A 16,652-nucleotide genomic window follows, 5' to 3' on the forward strand; every position below is an offset into this window, starting at 1 on the left:
CCTGCTTCTGTTTCCCTCACGCCTTCAAGCTGCTCCAAACAGGGTACAAATACATTAAAAAGAGCATCAAGCTCCGCCTTTGGCGAGTCCCCAAGAGGCTACTGGCGCTCTGCTATGATTTCCCATTTAGGGCACAAGGGCACGCATGTTTGGAGAGGGGAAAAGAAGCCCCACAGCTCCCAGTATCCCCCAGCCAGCTGGGGGATGCTGGGAGTTGTAGGACTTCTTTTCCCCTCTCCAAACCTGCGTGCTGGCGCTCTGCTGCTGGCGCTCTGCTATGATTTCCCATTTAGGGCACAAGGGCACGCATGTTTGGAGAGGGGAAAAGAAGCCCCACAGCTCCCAGCATCCCCCAGCCAGCTGGGGGATGCTGGGAGTTGTAGGACTTCTTTTCCCCTCTCCAAACCTGCGTGCTGGCGCTCTGCTGCTGGCGCTCTGCTATGATTTCCCATTTAGGGCACAAGGGCACGCATGTTTGGAGAGGGGAAAAGAAGCCCCACAGCTCCCAGCATCCCCCAGCCAGCTGGCTGGGGGATGCTGGGAGCTGTGAGGCTTTTCCCCCCCTGCCTGAACGCGCATGCCATTGCGCCCTTCGTTACGGGCATGAACTCGCTATCCTCGAAAGGGGCCGCGCGCGGCTCCCCGTTGCTTCTGCTGCCCCAGCCCTCTGGAGACGCTTGCTGCAAATGCGCCCTCGCGCTCGGCGCCGCGGTGACGCTTCGTCTCACGGGTCCCCTCCCGTCCTCTCCGGCCCGTGAACCTCAAGATCAACCCGGCCGGCTTCTTCGGGTCGACCCCGGTCCCCCTCGCCACTGTTGCATTGTGGGAGAGGAAGTGCTCGGACCGCGTTGCTGCCGCGGGAAGAGGCAGAGGGGAGGCATGGCCGCCTCCAGCAAGAGGTGAGTCCGCGCGCGTTGGCAGCCGGGCGCGCCCGGAGCGGCGGCGTCTTCTGCAGCCATTCTGGGGCTTGCGCGCTTTGCACAGATCTGGGCGCGGGGGGGGCGCGGGGGGGGGATCCAGCGACCCGTTTTGGGGGCCCACTTTCGAACCTGGGAGTTAACACGGCGTCTCATACCTAGAAGCTGCAGTTCTTTTAGGTAGGCTTACTGCGCAGTCCGCGTGTCTGCGGAAAGGTAAATCCCATTTTGTTCGGCGGTAGGTTTTATCTCCTCCCAAGGAGCAAGCGTCTTTTAATTCCATGGCTACGGAGCGCAGGACAGGAAGGCCGGGCGTGCTGTGGTCCATGGGGTCACGAAGAGTCGGACACGACTGAACAACAACAACAACAACAGTCACCGTCTGCGGTGATCTTGGAGCCCAAGAAAATAAAATCTGTCACTGCTTCCATTTCTTCCCCTTCTATACGCCAGGAAGTGATGGGGCCAGATGCCATGATCTTCGTTTTTTTAACGTTGAGTTTCAAACAAGCTTTTGCACTCTCCTCTTTCACCCTCCACAAGAGGCTCTTGAGATCCTCTTCGCTTTCTGCCACGCTCCGGGAGAGAGCGCAGGACAGGAAGGCCTGGCGTGCTATGGTCCATGGGGTCACGAAGAGTCGGACACGACTGAACAACAAATTAGCGTGGTATCGTCTGCGTATCTGGGGTTGTTGATAATTCTCCCGGCAATCTTAATTCCGACCTGTGATTCATCCAACCCGGCGTTTGGATGTAGGAAAGCTATGGCAAACCTAGACAGCAGAGTAAGAAGCAGAGACATCACCTTGCCGACAAAGGTCCGTCTAATCAAAGCTATGGTTTTCCCAGTAATAAAGTATGGCTGTGAGAGCTGGACTATAAGGAAGGCTGAGCGCTGAAGAATTGATGCCTCCGAACTGTGGTGCTGGAGAAGATTCTTACGAGTCCCCTGGACTGCAGGGAGGTCAAATCAGTCCATCCTAAAGGAAATCAACCCTGACTGCTCATTGGAAGGACAGATACTGAAGCTGAAGCTCAAATATTTTGGCCACCTAATGCGAAGAGAAAACTCTAGAAAAGACCCTGATGCTGGGAAAGACTGAAGGCAAAAGGAGAAGGGGACAGCAGAGGATGAGATGGCTAGATAGCATCACCGATGCAATGAATATGGACTTGAGCACGCTCCGGGAGAGAGCGCAGGACAGGGAGGCCTGGCGTGCTATGGTCCATGGGGTCACGAAGAGTCGGACACGACTGAACAACAAAAGGTTTTATCTCTGTTGGGGAGCCGCTAATGGTACAGTTCTGTGCCTACGAAAGACAGCTAACCATAGAATCCAGATAGAAAATGAAATATTAACACATCATCACATAAAGACAGCTAGGTGAAGATAATAATTAAAACCCCCACAACAGTAGGAGAAATAAACAGCGCCAACCAATTAAAAAAGCCTTCAGCGACAGACCCACTTATGCTATGCACGTTTAGGCAGAAAAATGTGCTGGCTGGGACATGTTGGGAGTAGTAGGACTTCTTACTGCCTAAACATGCATGGGATTGCACGCTAAAGGTTCAGGAGCTTTCTTCCTGGGTAATGGGGTTGTAGCTTTCACCTGGGTGTTATCCCCACTGAACCAAATAGGAATCTTGATGCAGAATGATTGCTGAGAGAATTACGGTGCAATTCTGTGCATTCTTAGACAGGAAAAGAGCCCTCCAGTTTCCAATATATCCCTTCCACCATGCTGAGCTGGGGAATGCTGGGAGTTGTGTGTGTGTGTGTGTGTGAGGGGTCAACTTGCTTAGGATTGCATCCTTTGAGATGTGAAGGCCTGGAAAAAATTGGAAAAACATGGGAGAGGAGAATGGGGGGAAAAACATTTTTTCCCTTGAATTTATGCAGGGGGAAAACAGACCCCCCCTCCCAAGTGCTGGGTTTTACCGTGGCTTTACCTGGTATTTTTAAACTTTCCCCAGTTTTATATTATGTTTTGTAAATTGTATTTTATGGTTGTAATTGTGAACTGCCCAGAAGCAGGCTATTGGGCAGTATAAAAATATAATAAATAATAAAGTAATGTTCCAAAAATTTCTGCAAAAGTATCGGAAAAAAGAATTCCTTACCTCCAATTTTTCTAGTTTCACCCCATTATTCCAGACTCCTCCCCCCCCCCACAGCCTTCACATCTCTAGAGAGAATAAAATATGTGGTAGGACGATGGGTAAAGTAAGTGATTAAAAGTAACAGGTATATTGTTAAAATAACAGAATAGATGATGAAATTATGTTTATTTGAATCTCCTGTGTTTCTTTCTTTAAAAAAAAATAAAAATTAGGGCTTTAGAATTATTTTTTATAAAATCATTCTTCTCACTCAATTCCAAACCCTCCCCGCAATCCAAAAATCTTGGATATTGTACATATAGCCACATGATATCCATTACACGAAGAAGATCAAACATCCAATAAAACATGACACTCAAAATGAATAAAACAATTCAAAGATGAAACAGTTGTGTAACTAAAAGAACAAATGAACTTTGGGCTATTCATCACATGTTACACTTTACAAACACAACCCTGTCCGTTTCAAAGGTCCTATGCATCAAAAAAAGAGCATACATATAGCAGCTTATACTGGGGTAAAAATGTCCAGAATTGGCATCAATACCAATATACGGAGATGTCTTTGGTGTTTTGCTTTTGTATGTGTCTACATTGCTGGCTGGAGCATGCTGGGAATTATAGGACTTTTTTCAATCTAAATATGCTATGAATGCTTAACGGGGAGATTTTCCAGTTTCCAGTCGCGTACTGGCTTCGTTTGGTTGTAATGCTAAAATAGAGGTGAGGATCATGTGGTCTTTCCAGATGTTGTAGGCTCCAACTCCCATTAGCTCCAGACAGTATGTCTAGTGGTCAGTGACAATGGGAATTGTAGTCCAATCTCTGGAGGGCCATTGGTTGCCCACCACTTGTTAATATTATGTCTGGATGCAGCGATTCACTAGAGAGCCTTTGGCAAGCTGGAGTTCACCCAACCATTAAATCTCCAATAGGGGGTATAATAATACTGGCCTACTTCACAGGGCTGTTGTAAAGCAGAAGTGGGCAACATTTTTAGTGCTGAGGGTCACATTACCTCATGGGTAATCTGTTGGGGGGTGGATGCCAGCAGTGGGTGAGGCTGTAGTCAGTGGTGGGTAAGGCCAGAGCCAAAAGTTGGAGGGCTGACCCTTTGTGCTTCCTGCCACCGCTTCTGTCGTCCCCTTTTGCTTTCCCTTTCTGCCACCCCTTCCTTCCCATGTATCAGGCTTCCAAGGAAAGGACAGATTGCTTTTGCTAGAGATAAGTACAGATCGCAGGCATAGGGGTTTTGAAATTAGGCTGATTCACCCTATTGTAAAGAGATAAAAGAAGATAATGCAATCTGCTTCGAATGCTTGGGCGTGCATGTATTATTCTTACTATTATTTATTAGAACTAGAATTTTCAGATTTTTTTCAGCCCTTTTCTAATGTTTCTGATCATTTTGCGTATCTTATTTAATCTTATTTCTTTAAAATATTTTTAGGCTGCCTTTCAGGGCAGGAGCCCTCCCAAGGCAGCTTACAACAATAAAATCTTGTTTGTTTGCTTGCTTGTTTGTTTATTTCTATACCGCCCAATAGCTGAAGCTCTCTGAGGTCATTAGCTGAGGTGCTCCCGTTGGTTCCGCATGGAACTACAACCTGGTTGGAATCCACCAGAAGAGCCTTCAGTGTGGTGGCTTCCTCTCTGTGGAACTCCCTGCTTCTGGATGTCAGGCAGGCACTAACATTGTTTTGTTTCTGGTGCCTGCTGAAGACATTTTTATTTCAACCAGCTTTTCCCGATTGACCAGCCACGGTTCTTATTGGTATTATGTGTGTTTTAAAAAACATTTATTTTTTTTCCCTTTTCCCTTTTATTGTTTATCTTTCCGGAATTTGTTTAGATGTGAAATAGTATATAAATGTTGTAAATAGATAAATACAGCTATAATAAAAACCCATACAATGCTAAAACAGCAAAAATTCATAAAAGCAACAAACACCCATGTTAATATAGGTTAGAGAAAGTGGGTGGTATCCAAAGTTAGTCCTACATAGAATAGAACCATTGAAATAAATGAGACGTTAGTCATGACTAACGTCAAGTCCCATTCATTTCAGTGGGTCTGCTCTATTCAGGACTAACATTGGATACTACGCAGTACTAAAATCGGCAGTGCTGTTGCAGCTACAAATCACAACAATCCAGTAAAATATAATCAGGGAAAGAGCAGAGAAAACAAGTCAGTCCTGGGCCTTCCTAAAAGCTTACAATGATGGTGCCTGATGAAGCCCTAATGGCAGCCCATTCCAGAGGTATGGGGCCTCTCCAGAAAAGGCCCTCTTAAGGAATTTATTTTCCAGTCTTCCTTGTAATCTGCAAAGCGTCGTTTACAGTGATGGCACTATATAAGAAAATAATAACAGTAGCAGTGCAGAACCTTAGCTTGATGGTAGAACATTCAGCTCTGAGGCTGAAAAGGTTGTTTAGCCTGAAAAGGCTGAAAAGATGGCAACAAAGGAGAGGGCCTTTTTGGTGGTGCCCCCCTGGCATGTGGTATTCTCTCTCCAGTGAGGTCTGCCCGGCACCAGCATTGTCATCTTTTCAGCACTGGGTTAACTTGCCTCTATTCGCGGGCACTTGGTGGTATATGATAGGCTCCTTAATGTATCAGTTGAATGTCAGTGATGTTTTAGTTGTTTTATGGGGTGGTGGTATTTCAGTGATAATTGTTATCTTGTAAGATGCCTTGAGCCTTTTATTGGAGAAAGGCTTCTAAGAAATATAATAATAATAAAAATAAATGAATTATTATTATTTTATTAAGCCAGTTACTTCAAAATCTCCCTGGTTTTAAAACTCGCTGTCTCTCCTCCCCTCTCCCTTACCTCTCTGGAATCAGAAAACTTGCTGAGCTGAGTGTTGATGAGTTCCTGACCTCCACGTTTGATTCGGATGTAGATGGTGACTCAGAAGAGGATGCCCTGAATTCTGGGGAAGGTGGGGCAAGTAGAAGACAATTCCAGAACGGGCAGGCTGGCAGCAGAAAGAAAGCAGCGCTCAAATTGAAACTGGCAGAAAAGTAAGCAGATACATGTCCCTTGCTTTTAGCAAGGGCAATCAGTTGCTTTGTCCAGTGGATTCCAGGCTGCATGGATCCAGGTCTTCTTGGAAGCTCATTGGGTGGTTTCTGGATGAGAAGATCAGCACTGGTAGATAAACTTCCCCAAAAGTTAGCGTGGCCACCACAGCTGGTCTTTCCTCGCATTAAGTAGGGAGGAGCTTGGACAGGTTCCATGGCAGGGCTGGGCAGAAAGTAGATCTCCAGATACTTTGGACTTCAACTCCCAGAAGCCCCTGCTGGCACGGCCAGCAGTCAGGAATGCTGAGAGAGGAGGAGCCTTCCTGAGGGAGGTCTTTTAGCAGGATTAGTTTCAGCCCCACACTTTGGACAAGGGTAATTCTGCCAAAGGTAATTTGGCTTCTAGGGAGCCTGGCAACTGGGCTAGCAGCTGATGATAGTGGAACCCTGGTAATTAATACAAAAAGAGAAATAGTCCCAGTCCAACGCTCCAGGTACTACACCTGTCAGGGATGCTGAATTAGTTGATTTCCTGCATCAGCAGGGATTTGGGCTAGACTAGAGGACCTTTGAGGGTACTTACATGATTGTATGATCACCGAAGAGCCCACAGAACCATACATTTAAAAACAAACAAATTGAAAATGTTTAAAATGCAAACAACGGCATTCAGCAGTGTCTTTGACAAAGCCATCAAAACGTTCTTGGGCATAGACCGAGAACTGCAGTTCATATTACCAAAGCATAGGGTGAATAACAGTTCTGATTTGCCAGATGTGATTCAAGCTTACAATCTTCTTTAGTGGCATGGATATTAAAAAAAAAAAAAAAGGAGATCAGCTGCTCTTGGCTTTGATGATATAGTTCAGGCTTGGATTGATCCAAAGTCATGTTTGTGATGTTTCTTTATGTCTAATGAAGAAATGCAAAACTTTATGTAGGGAATCTTCTGTTCCCCAGACTCTGTAACTTCTCCCAACCCTATGCCCTTCAGATGTTTTTGGACTACAGCTTCCATCATCCATAACCATTGGCCATGCTGGTTGGCATTGATGGGATTTGTAGTCCAAAATACCTGGAAGCCACCAGGTTGAGAGAACGCTGCTGCACAAACATATACATGTCTACTTAGGAATAACCTCCACTGAATTCAGTGGGGTTTATGCCCAGGTAAGTGGGTGTAAGATTGCAACCTGGGAGGAAGTCCCACTGAATACAGTGGGGCTTACTTCTGAGTGGACATAAATAGGGAAGTAAATCTGGACACATCAAGTTATAGATAGATTTAAGTGCTTGTTCTCACATCTTTCAAAGTTAACTTCCTTTTTTAAATCAACAACAAAAAACTCCTTTGACCAGGAAGCTGAAGAAGGGAAAGGCTTCACAACATAAAGACCAGCTCTCCCGGCTGAAGGACAGAGATCCTGAATTTTACAAATTCTTGGAAGAAAACGACCGCACGCTGCTTAATTTTGATGACTCTGACAGCTCTGATGAGGAGGAAGGCGTTCATGTCTTGCCTGAACAACTGGAGGTATTTTGTTTCCTTAAAGTATGTACTTTAGCGATGCTGTTCAGCGATGCTCTGAGCGGCTTAGAAAAAAATAATAAAGATCACAATTTTAAGAATGATGAATCCTTAAAAAAAAAACCCACAATAAAACAAGACAAGGCAGAGCAGTTAAGTAAAAGGGCAGCATAAAACTGGAGGCACTTAAAAGGTGTCTAGGCAAACTGAGAAGTTTTTACCTGGTGCTGAAAAGAGAACATGGAAGGCGCCGGGCGCAACTCTTGGAAGCAAGGAATTCTGGGGATGGGGTACCTTAACAGAGAGGACTTTTCTTTTGTTAACCCCCCCCCCCGCCTCATAAGTTGGTGAGACCAGGAGGAAGACCTCTGAGGGTGCTCGTAACAGGTCTGTGCAGGAACAGGCAGTCCTTAGAATTGCTGGATTATGCTCCATGCTCTGTTAACAGGAACTGGTGGTTTCGTTCCTGTGTATTCAGGCTCATATTGAGACGATTTGGGTTCAGCTGTGCTTCAAGCTGTAGCATAAGTGACTGTACGCTTTTGTCTCCTGTACACTTCTGTCGTGTTCTCTTCCTCCTCAGAATGACACACAATAATGTTCCTTTGTTAAGAGCCATAATAGTTAAACTGCGAATGGAGACGCGTTATCATTTCTCCAGTTAAAGAGGATTTTAAAGAGGCTTTTCTTTCCATGGTGTTTACATACAGGGCTTTTTTTTGTCTTGTTGTAGCCTCTGGTCAAACAGGGTTTGCAGGTTTTTGAAATGGTGTGAAAACCTGCATAACTTGTGTACCAGAGGCAAAAGCAATAATAGGAAGATACCTTATACTGCATTGGGGAGGGGGGGATTTGTGGCCCTCCTGATGTTTTGGCCTACAACTCCCATCAGCTCTAGCCAGCACAGCCAGAGGTGAGGGATCATGAGAGTTGTGGCCTTCCAGATGTTTTGACCTACAAGTTTTTCCGCTCCTGTTATACCGAGTCAGATCACTGGTACATCTAGCTCAGAATACGCTACACTGTTAAGAGTTTCAGACAGGAGTCTTTCCCACCTCTACCTGGAAAACCCAGGGATTGAATCTGGGACCTTTTGCATGTAAGGCATGTGATCAACCACTGCGCTGTGGTCCATCCCTTAAAAATAAAGATTCTAGTTCTCATGGTTCTGAATAAAGGGAAGATTTAAATAGGAACAGATTTATTTATTTGTTAATTTATATACCACCTGTTAGGGCACAATTGTCCCATCAAGGAGCTGCACAAGATTTCATAAAATATGATAATAAAACATAATAAAATAACCAATTAAAACCACATTACACCTCCTTGAAACTGAGCAGTAGCAATTAAAACATTTAACAGAACAGCAGCAATTAATGAAAAGCAGACTGAGATCAAAATGTTTTCAGTTGTTCCTTAAAAGTTTATTTATTTCAGGAAGCCTTCCTGGACTGACCAGCCATGGTTTTTATTAGTACTCTGTTTTTAAAATAATAATTTTCATTATGGAGTTTTATTATTTTATCTTTTTTTCTCTTATTGTTCCCTGCTCCGGACTTTGTCTAGATGTGGAGTGGTATATAAATATTGTAAATAAATAAAATAAATGTTTCCAAAGATGAGGCAATTTTTATTTCCCCAAGGAAAGAGTCCCATAAGTGAGGTGCCATTGCTGACAAGGCCCTGTCAGTTTACAAAAGATGAGCCAGAGAGCAGGGCCTCAGAAACTGACCATAAAGCCTGGGCAGAGCGAGACTCTTGGTCCATCTAGCCCGGTATTGTTGGAACTGACTGGCAGCGGCTGTCTGGGTATTCAGGCAGGATTCTTTCCCAGCCCTACCTGGAGATGCCGGGGATTGAACCTGGGACCTTCTGCATGCAAAGCAGGGGCTCTACCACTGAGCTACAGACCTTCCCCACACTCTCATGGCATGAATGTAGGTAAAGTTGCTGGATGGAGTGTACAGAACATCAAGTAGGGGATATTATTAGATGGCCTGCAAGGCTCTTTCCAGGTTTGTGATTCTGTGATCCCTCTTTTCAAACTGCCTTCAGGTATGGCCATGCTGGCTCAAGATGATGGGAGTTGTAGTCTAGCACATCTGGAGGGCAGCAGGTTGGAGAAGGCTGGTTTATACCTTTATGATATCTTTCTTATATCCTTTAAAACAAACTTTTGTAGGAAGCTAGTGATGATGACGACGATGAAGAAGAAGCAGCAGCAACTGCCAAACGGAAAAAAGTTGACTTCATCACCGTAACTTTGAAGATGGTGGAACAGTGGAAAGGGACTGCAGAGGCAAGAGATGGGGTCGTTTGTTTTTAAATCAAACTCTTTCAGGTGCTAAGGGTAGTGTTGATTAAAGCGGGTTGGGTTTATTTATTTCATTTCTATACCGCCCAATAGCTGAAGCTCTCTGGGCGGTTCACAGAAATTAAAACCGAGGCGCACACAATAAAACAATATAAAATATATAAAACATTAAAACCACAGTATAACAATACAACCAGAATAAAACTGATTTCCCTGTGCTAACCATCTCTCCCATGCCTGCCATGCATCAAGTATCCTAAGAAAGCGTGCAACGCGCTCCTCTTGGTGTTAGCATCAGGCATGCCAAAGGTGGCACATCTGCTCTGTCAGTTTTCTCCAGGTTTTTCTGAAATGTTATCTCATCCTTTATTCTTTTTCCAGAAGCAACTGTCACCCAAGCTTTTCCACGAGATTACCCAGGCTTTCAAAGCCTGTGTGGTGACAGCCAAGGGGGAAGCAGTAGGACCGGATCCTGGAAAGTTCAAAGTCACCGACAGCACAGGTGAGTCTGTTGTGACGTGGGTTTGACACCCTCCTTTTGCCAACAAGTTGTGATGAAGAGCAAGTCTCTCCATGCAGCAGAATCATGTGACGTGTGATTTTTTTGTTGGATTTTACCATTCAGACTGTATTTCTTGGACTGCACGATTCACATTTCACCATTCATCCCATCATCCATCCCCTGAGGATGATTGCATAGTTGAACGGCCTCCCCATTAAAAATAAAAACTCACTCCACCTCAAAAACTGCACATCAAGGAGACTGCTACTCCAGAAACCCGATTTGCTAGTTTTCTGCATGCAAGGAGCGTGTTGTTTGAGGTAGTATTTAAAGCTGCAATTGTTCCCCTGCAGTCCAAATGGTACAGCCCAAAAGCATCTGCACCACATGATATGACTGGATGTATGGCTCAGTTTTTATTCCCAAAGTAGGATCTCCAAGAAAGCACTTCACTCGATCAGCATCAGGGGAGATTGCCGTTCTCTCAGCTCTGCACATTTAGTGAGTCAAAAGTAGTGGCCATCCCATATTTCCTTGCATTGGTTGTATGGCTATTAAAGGTGTGGTGCCTATTGTGGAAAAGGCCAGTCTAGCTTCTCTCTTCTGCCCAGGAGGACTGAAGTGACCAAACAGGGTAGAGTTTTCTATATTCTTAGGGGACTCTTCAGATGGGCGGAAATATATACACTTGTAAATTAAAAGAAGAAGTAAATGCTTAGTAGCCAGGGAATTTTGAGTATCAGGTGGAAAACCCTCCCCCCCCATAACCTGGGGTGGGGGAGGAGAAAACCCTGCTTGAGCGCCTTACAGCTTATAGCAGCTGTTCCCAAACTGCTGCCCTCTAGATGTTTTGGACTTTGATTCCCATCAGAAGATAGATTCTGATTTTGGACTTCAACTCCCACCAGCCTCAGCCAGCATAGCCAGTGGTCACTAATTCTGGGAGTTGTAGTCCAAAACATCTGGAAGGCATCAGGTTGGGGATGGCTGGTTTATAGTAACCTGGAGGAAGGTATGGGTGGCTGGAACCCTGACTAGAACCATTCCTGTTAATGGAGGAGGATACACTGCAATATCCTCCTTGTGGAATCTCTCTACATTGCTGTGATTTTGCAGGGCCACCAGAAGCCCCTGATACAGGGGATTCAAATGGTTCTGGGGTCCCTGGTTGGTTCTTTGTTCTGGGGTCCCTGGTTGGTTCTTTGTTCTGGGGTCCCTGGTTGGTTCTTTGTTCTGGGGTCCCTGGTTGGTTCTTTGTTCTGGGGTCCCTGGTTGGCTATCTCAGGTTTATTCTATTCTTAATTATATATGGGTACTGGTGGTGCTTTCTTTATCATCATCATCAGGAAGCTGTTGGATTGCCAGGTTCTCTGGAAATCGAATGAGGGAATGAAGCAGTGAGTTTTATCCTTCTCTGTGCTGCTTCTTGGGGAGCACATGACAAACATGGGTGTAGGATTTCCCCCCAGGCTATATAAAAGCTATTCCAGCAGGGGGTACCAAAGCAGCATCTGTTACTGCTCGGAATACCAGATGTAAGATTTTGCACTGCAACTAAATCTACCCAAATGGCCTTGCAACACATTTAGATATCCCGAAGTTCAAGTGAGCAAGAGGGCCAATCGAATAAGGCTTGTGTCAGCCCGGGGGGGGGGGGGGGAGGGGATGTTATTGCTTGGACAGTTAGGGGCTTAACATGTTTTTAGGATCAAGGTGGGTGTTGAGATAAAACGCCCAAACATTTTCAGACTCATTTTATCTGAATGTGGAATTTGCTTCCTGTTTAAGAATCCCAAGAGCTGGCTGAGTAACAGGTTTTCTTTTTGTTGCAGAGCACAAGTTCATAGAATCATAGAATAGTAGGGTTGGAAGGGGCCTACAAGGCCATCAAGTCCAACCCCCATTCTATTTAATAGTGCTCCCTTATTTTATTTAAAGCGCCTCCCCCGCCTGATCAGTCAAAAGTCCTTTTCTCACCCCAACTTCTTTTACAAAATGTCACACTGTGTGTTCTCAAGATTGTTTTCAGCATCCTAAGGACTAGGAACTTGCCTTTAAAAATAAAAAATCAAGCTGAGATTATTATTTTTTCAGGAGATTGAATGTTGTGCCTGATAACTTCATTATAATTGCAGAAGTAAAGAATATATGTATCTATATGTATCTGTCTGTCTATTAGAGATGGTCAAAGATTTTGCTTGGTCCACATTTTTAAACAAACTGATCTGATTCATACCTCATGAATTAATACGTAGATCAGAACACAGTTATCCCTCAGTTTTTGCATTTCTCTGAATTTTGCCATGCAAAACTTTTTTCTCAGTTGAAAAACATACCAAATGCATATAAAATATGTATTTCAGGATAAAATGCTTACAAAAATTAGTATGTTAGAGTAAAATGTGTACAAAAATTTGTTTTGTGAAATATAGGTTAAAATTGTTTTAAAATGAAAAATTTTCAGATTGGTGTGGAAACATGATAGAGCGGACTTAAGAATGAACACATGTGAAACTGACATGGACCATAAATAGACTGTTTGTCACCGTCTCTCTGTCTCTGTTGCGCACGTGCGTGCGCACCCCCCCCACGTATATTTATAACAATAAAAGGATGAGTGTGTCTCCTTCCATCTGTCAGCACCATAGCACTATGACCATGAAACCTAGACACCTGAAACTTGGCATGAATACTAAGTGAATCATAGGGGTGTGCACCTCAGGTTATTTGGTTTTTGAAATGCTTTAATTTTAATTAAGTGTCCATGTTGTTGAATCCTGCAGTAACATCTTCAGCCACTAGGGGCAGGCTTCTCTAACCGGCACATAGCTTTGTAGTCCATATACAGTTTTAAGCCAGGGGAGATTACTAGGCTGAGGAACAGAGCTAAACGCCTGCCCCCATTCCCTTGCTGTGGGACACTGCCCCCCCCCGAGAATAGAGTGGACAGACACCTCAGGGGGCTATAGGGGTGCATCGTGGGTAGGGGTGCCAATGGCATGTCAATGGGGCACGAGCACAACTCTGACAGCTGTGTAAGTTTGCTTGATATATCAAAAGATGGGCTGTTCCAAGCTGTGCGAAGCTGGGTCTGTTTGTTAGTGACCTATAGCTAATGAATGCCTTACTGGGGTAGGAGTGCGACGTCCGCTTATGAAATCCCCCCCCCCCCCCGTTTTCCTTCCTGTATAGTATTCAACACCCTCGTGTCCTTCTGCATCTGTGACCTCTTTGGCATGCTGCAGAAATTGCTTCAAGTGAAAGCTGCAAAAAACAAATCCAAGTAAGTTGTATTGATTTCTTTTCTCTCTCTTTAACATTACAGATCTCTGGGTGTTCAGTTCTTGAACTGTCAGCATGTAATAGGGTATGCCTCCAACCCCATAGCTGAGTTGGGCAACCTGGTGCCCCACCAAACGCTTTGTACTATAAGTCCCAACTGCTCCAGCCAGCTTGGCCAGTGGTGAGGGATTGTGGGAATGTTAGTCCAAAACATCTGGAGGGCACGAGGGTGCCTGCCCCTGCCATAGATAATTTGTAACCCATCAAGAATTTCTCAAGTAATTAAATAATATAATCAGAATATAATCATCATAATAAAATTATAACGATCCTGATGCTGGTAGTAATAATAATAGCATAATATTAATGATACATTATTATTTGGGAAATAACTAAAAAACTAGGGCCCTGAGTATTGTGTGTCCATTGGGTAGGTCTCATCTTTTAATAAATAAAAGGTTACTCAATGACTGTATATCCGATATGCAAGCATTGAATACTCTTTTGTTTATGTACATGTTTACTTACTTTATGAATTTGTATCCCAACCTTCAGTGTAAACCATTCCTCGTCCAGGGTGCTTACAACAAGATGATTCAAAGAAAGACTATTACAACCCTAAAACAGTAATCTGTACAAAAAGGTGACAACAGTAGCATTTAAGCATTTCCCCCTCAGAAAGTGAAAAGCCTTGAAAAATAATAATAGGTCTTTGCCTGGCACCAAAATACAAAAGTTCTTCCCAAAGTGCCATGTGTCTGTGCAGCTTCCATGCCATTATCATCATCGCCATTATTATGATTATCATCATCATTATTATTATCATTATTGTTATATTTTTCTTCCACTCTCTGGAGTCGAGGAAAGAGCAGAAGTTCTTGCACGAGGATGGGAGAACTTGTGGGGGGGGGGCACACATGTTACCGTGCAGAAGGACAGTGTTTTGAACCCGGGTTGGGCTTCAGCAGAGGTCTTCCTGGTTGCTGGGTGCTGAGATAAGGGTGTGTGGTCCACGCAGGCAAGGCCAGGGCCATGAGTGTGGCCTGGGCCAGGCTGAGGGTAGCTTTCCAGAGAGGTCAGAGTGCAGGGCGAGGTGAGACCCCAGGGCTTTGCTGTTTCTGTGCATAGCGATGAGTGGCTCAGATGGAGGGGCTGGCTCTGCAGGCCAGGCTTTATATTGTCTGGCTGTGCAGCGATTGACCTGTGTGCCCCGGGGTCAGCTGGTGATTCCTGCAGCCTTCATGGCACCCTTAGGAACATCAGGAGCTGCCTCTTGCTGAGCCAGGCCCGTGGTCCATCTAGCTCAGTATTGTCAACACTGACGGGCAGCAGCTCTCCAGGGTTTCAGGCCGGGATTTTTCCTAGCCCTACTTGGAGATGCCGGGGATTGAACCTGGAACCGTCTGCGTACAAAGCAGGGGCTCTACCGCTGAGCTACGGCCGTTCCCTAGTCTTCTCCAGTGTTACACCTACCTCAAGAATCCTAGGCACTGGGCCCTAGCTCCTGATGTTCTTAGAATGAGAGATTTTCAAGGCTGACTGAGTCAGTGTTGAACTTTCGGTTCAAACGGAGGGCCAAGTCGAACAGCTGGGTTCGAGAGGGTACAATTAATCTCTTGTTTCTGGTGACAGGCGGCAGCTATGTTGCATTCTTCGATGCTGCTGTCCGATATGCGTGTGCAGTTCTGCACGTGATCTTGGCTCACAGCTATACTTGGCAAGCGACCTGAACTAGACAAGGTCACGCTGGGTGAGACGCTGGCCGAGCGGCCCTCCTGGCCAAATTGAGGATTTCATTCATTCCTCTCTGGGCGGTTCACAAAAATTAAAACCAAAAAGCACACAGTAAGACAATATAAAATATAAAAACATTGAAACCACAATATAACAATACAACCAGAGTAAAACCAGAGTAAAACCTAGCAGCAATGCAGAGATTTAAAATACAGATTTAAAACACCAAAGCTAAAAGACTAGAAAGCTAAGATGCTGAAATGCCTGGGAAAATAAAAAGGTCTTCACCTGGTGCTGGCTGGAAGGAATACAATGTAGGTGCCAGGTGAACCTCACTAGGGAGCTCATTCCACAGCCAGGATGCCACAGCAGAAAAGGCCCTCCTCCTAGTAGCCACGTGCCTCACTTCCTTTGGCAGGGGCACATGGAGAAGGGCCGCTGAGGATGATCTTAAGGTCTGGGCAGGCACATATGGGAGGAGTAACTGGCTAAATTCAGCTTGGACCTAGAAGGGTTCACATTTCAGTTCAGCTTGCCGGATGGCATTTAACAAATTCTGTCCCCCCTTGCCCCTGTTCCCTATCTGTAAAATGGCAGCAAAGGCAGCCCGCCTCCAAGGGCTGTTGTGAAGTGGAAGGTAACAATTGAAATGCACTATGCAAGTATACTGTATAAGGCATATTTTATCAAGAGGGTTGCGCATAGTGTGTGCTGCTTGAGAATTTAAAATTCTTGCCAGGAGAAGCTGATGTGGTTTAGTGGTTAAAGTGTTCGACTGGGACTCGGCAGATCCTGGTTTTTAGTCCCCACTCAGCCACAAAGCTCACTGGGGGACTTTGGGCCTGTCACAGACTCGCAGCCTAACCTACTCACAAGGATAAAATGGAGAGGAGGAGGAGGATGTATACTGCATTGGGCTTCTTGGAAGAAAGGAGAGAGATAAATATAACAAATAAATAATAATTAAATAAAACCCAAACTCTTGGGATATGGATATATTGTTCAAATTTAGCACATTATATATATTTTTTCATAAGTTGCTTGGATAGGGGTAAGGAAACAGAATTCTACCCCGCTGAGCCCTGAAAGGTCCTGATGAGCCTAATTTTGGTTCCTAAAATTTCACTGGACATGCTTCTGAGCAAACTGCAATTCGTCAGGCATCAACAATCATGTACTTTCACCAATCATTAAAAACTTGCTTACCCTGGCTTTT

The 16,652-nt window shown here is 44.8% G+C and overlaps 1 protein-coding gene across 1 annotated transcript in view; it reads left to right on the forward strand.

Annotated features, from left to right (window-relative positions):
* The first annotated feature begins 847 nt into the window (after positions 1 to 847).
* The window catches only part of NOC2L (NOC2 like nucleolar associated transcriptional repressor), an 85,662-nt gene continuing 69,857 nt past the window's right edge, over positions 848 to 16,652 (forward strand). The window contains exons 1-6 of the mRNA XM_084821699.1: positions 848 to 899; positions 5,894 to 6,073; positions 7,433 to 7,607; positions 9,787 to 9,903; positions 10,300 to 10,420; positions 13,613 to 13,703. Coding sequence (XP_084677825.1) covers positions 880 to 899; positions 5,894 to 6,073; positions 7,433 to 7,607; positions 9,787 to 9,903; positions 10,300 to 10,420; positions 13,613 to 13,703 — 704 coding nt within the window. The 5' untranslated portion in view covers positions 848 to 879. The remainder of the gene's footprint in view (positions 900 to 5,893; positions 6,074 to 7,432; positions 7,608 to 9,786; positions 9,904 to 10,299; positions 10,421 to 13,612; positions 13,704 to 16,652) is intronic.

This window comes from Heloderma suspectum, chromosome 15 (assembly GCF_057233095.1).
Source record: "Heloderma suspectum isolate Gila_16-S chromosome 15, 16-S_ref, whole genome shotgun sequence".
Taxonomy (NCBI): domain Eukaryota; kingdom Metazoa; phylum Chordata; class Lepidosauria; order Squamata; family Helodermatidae; genus Heloderma; species Heloderma suspectum.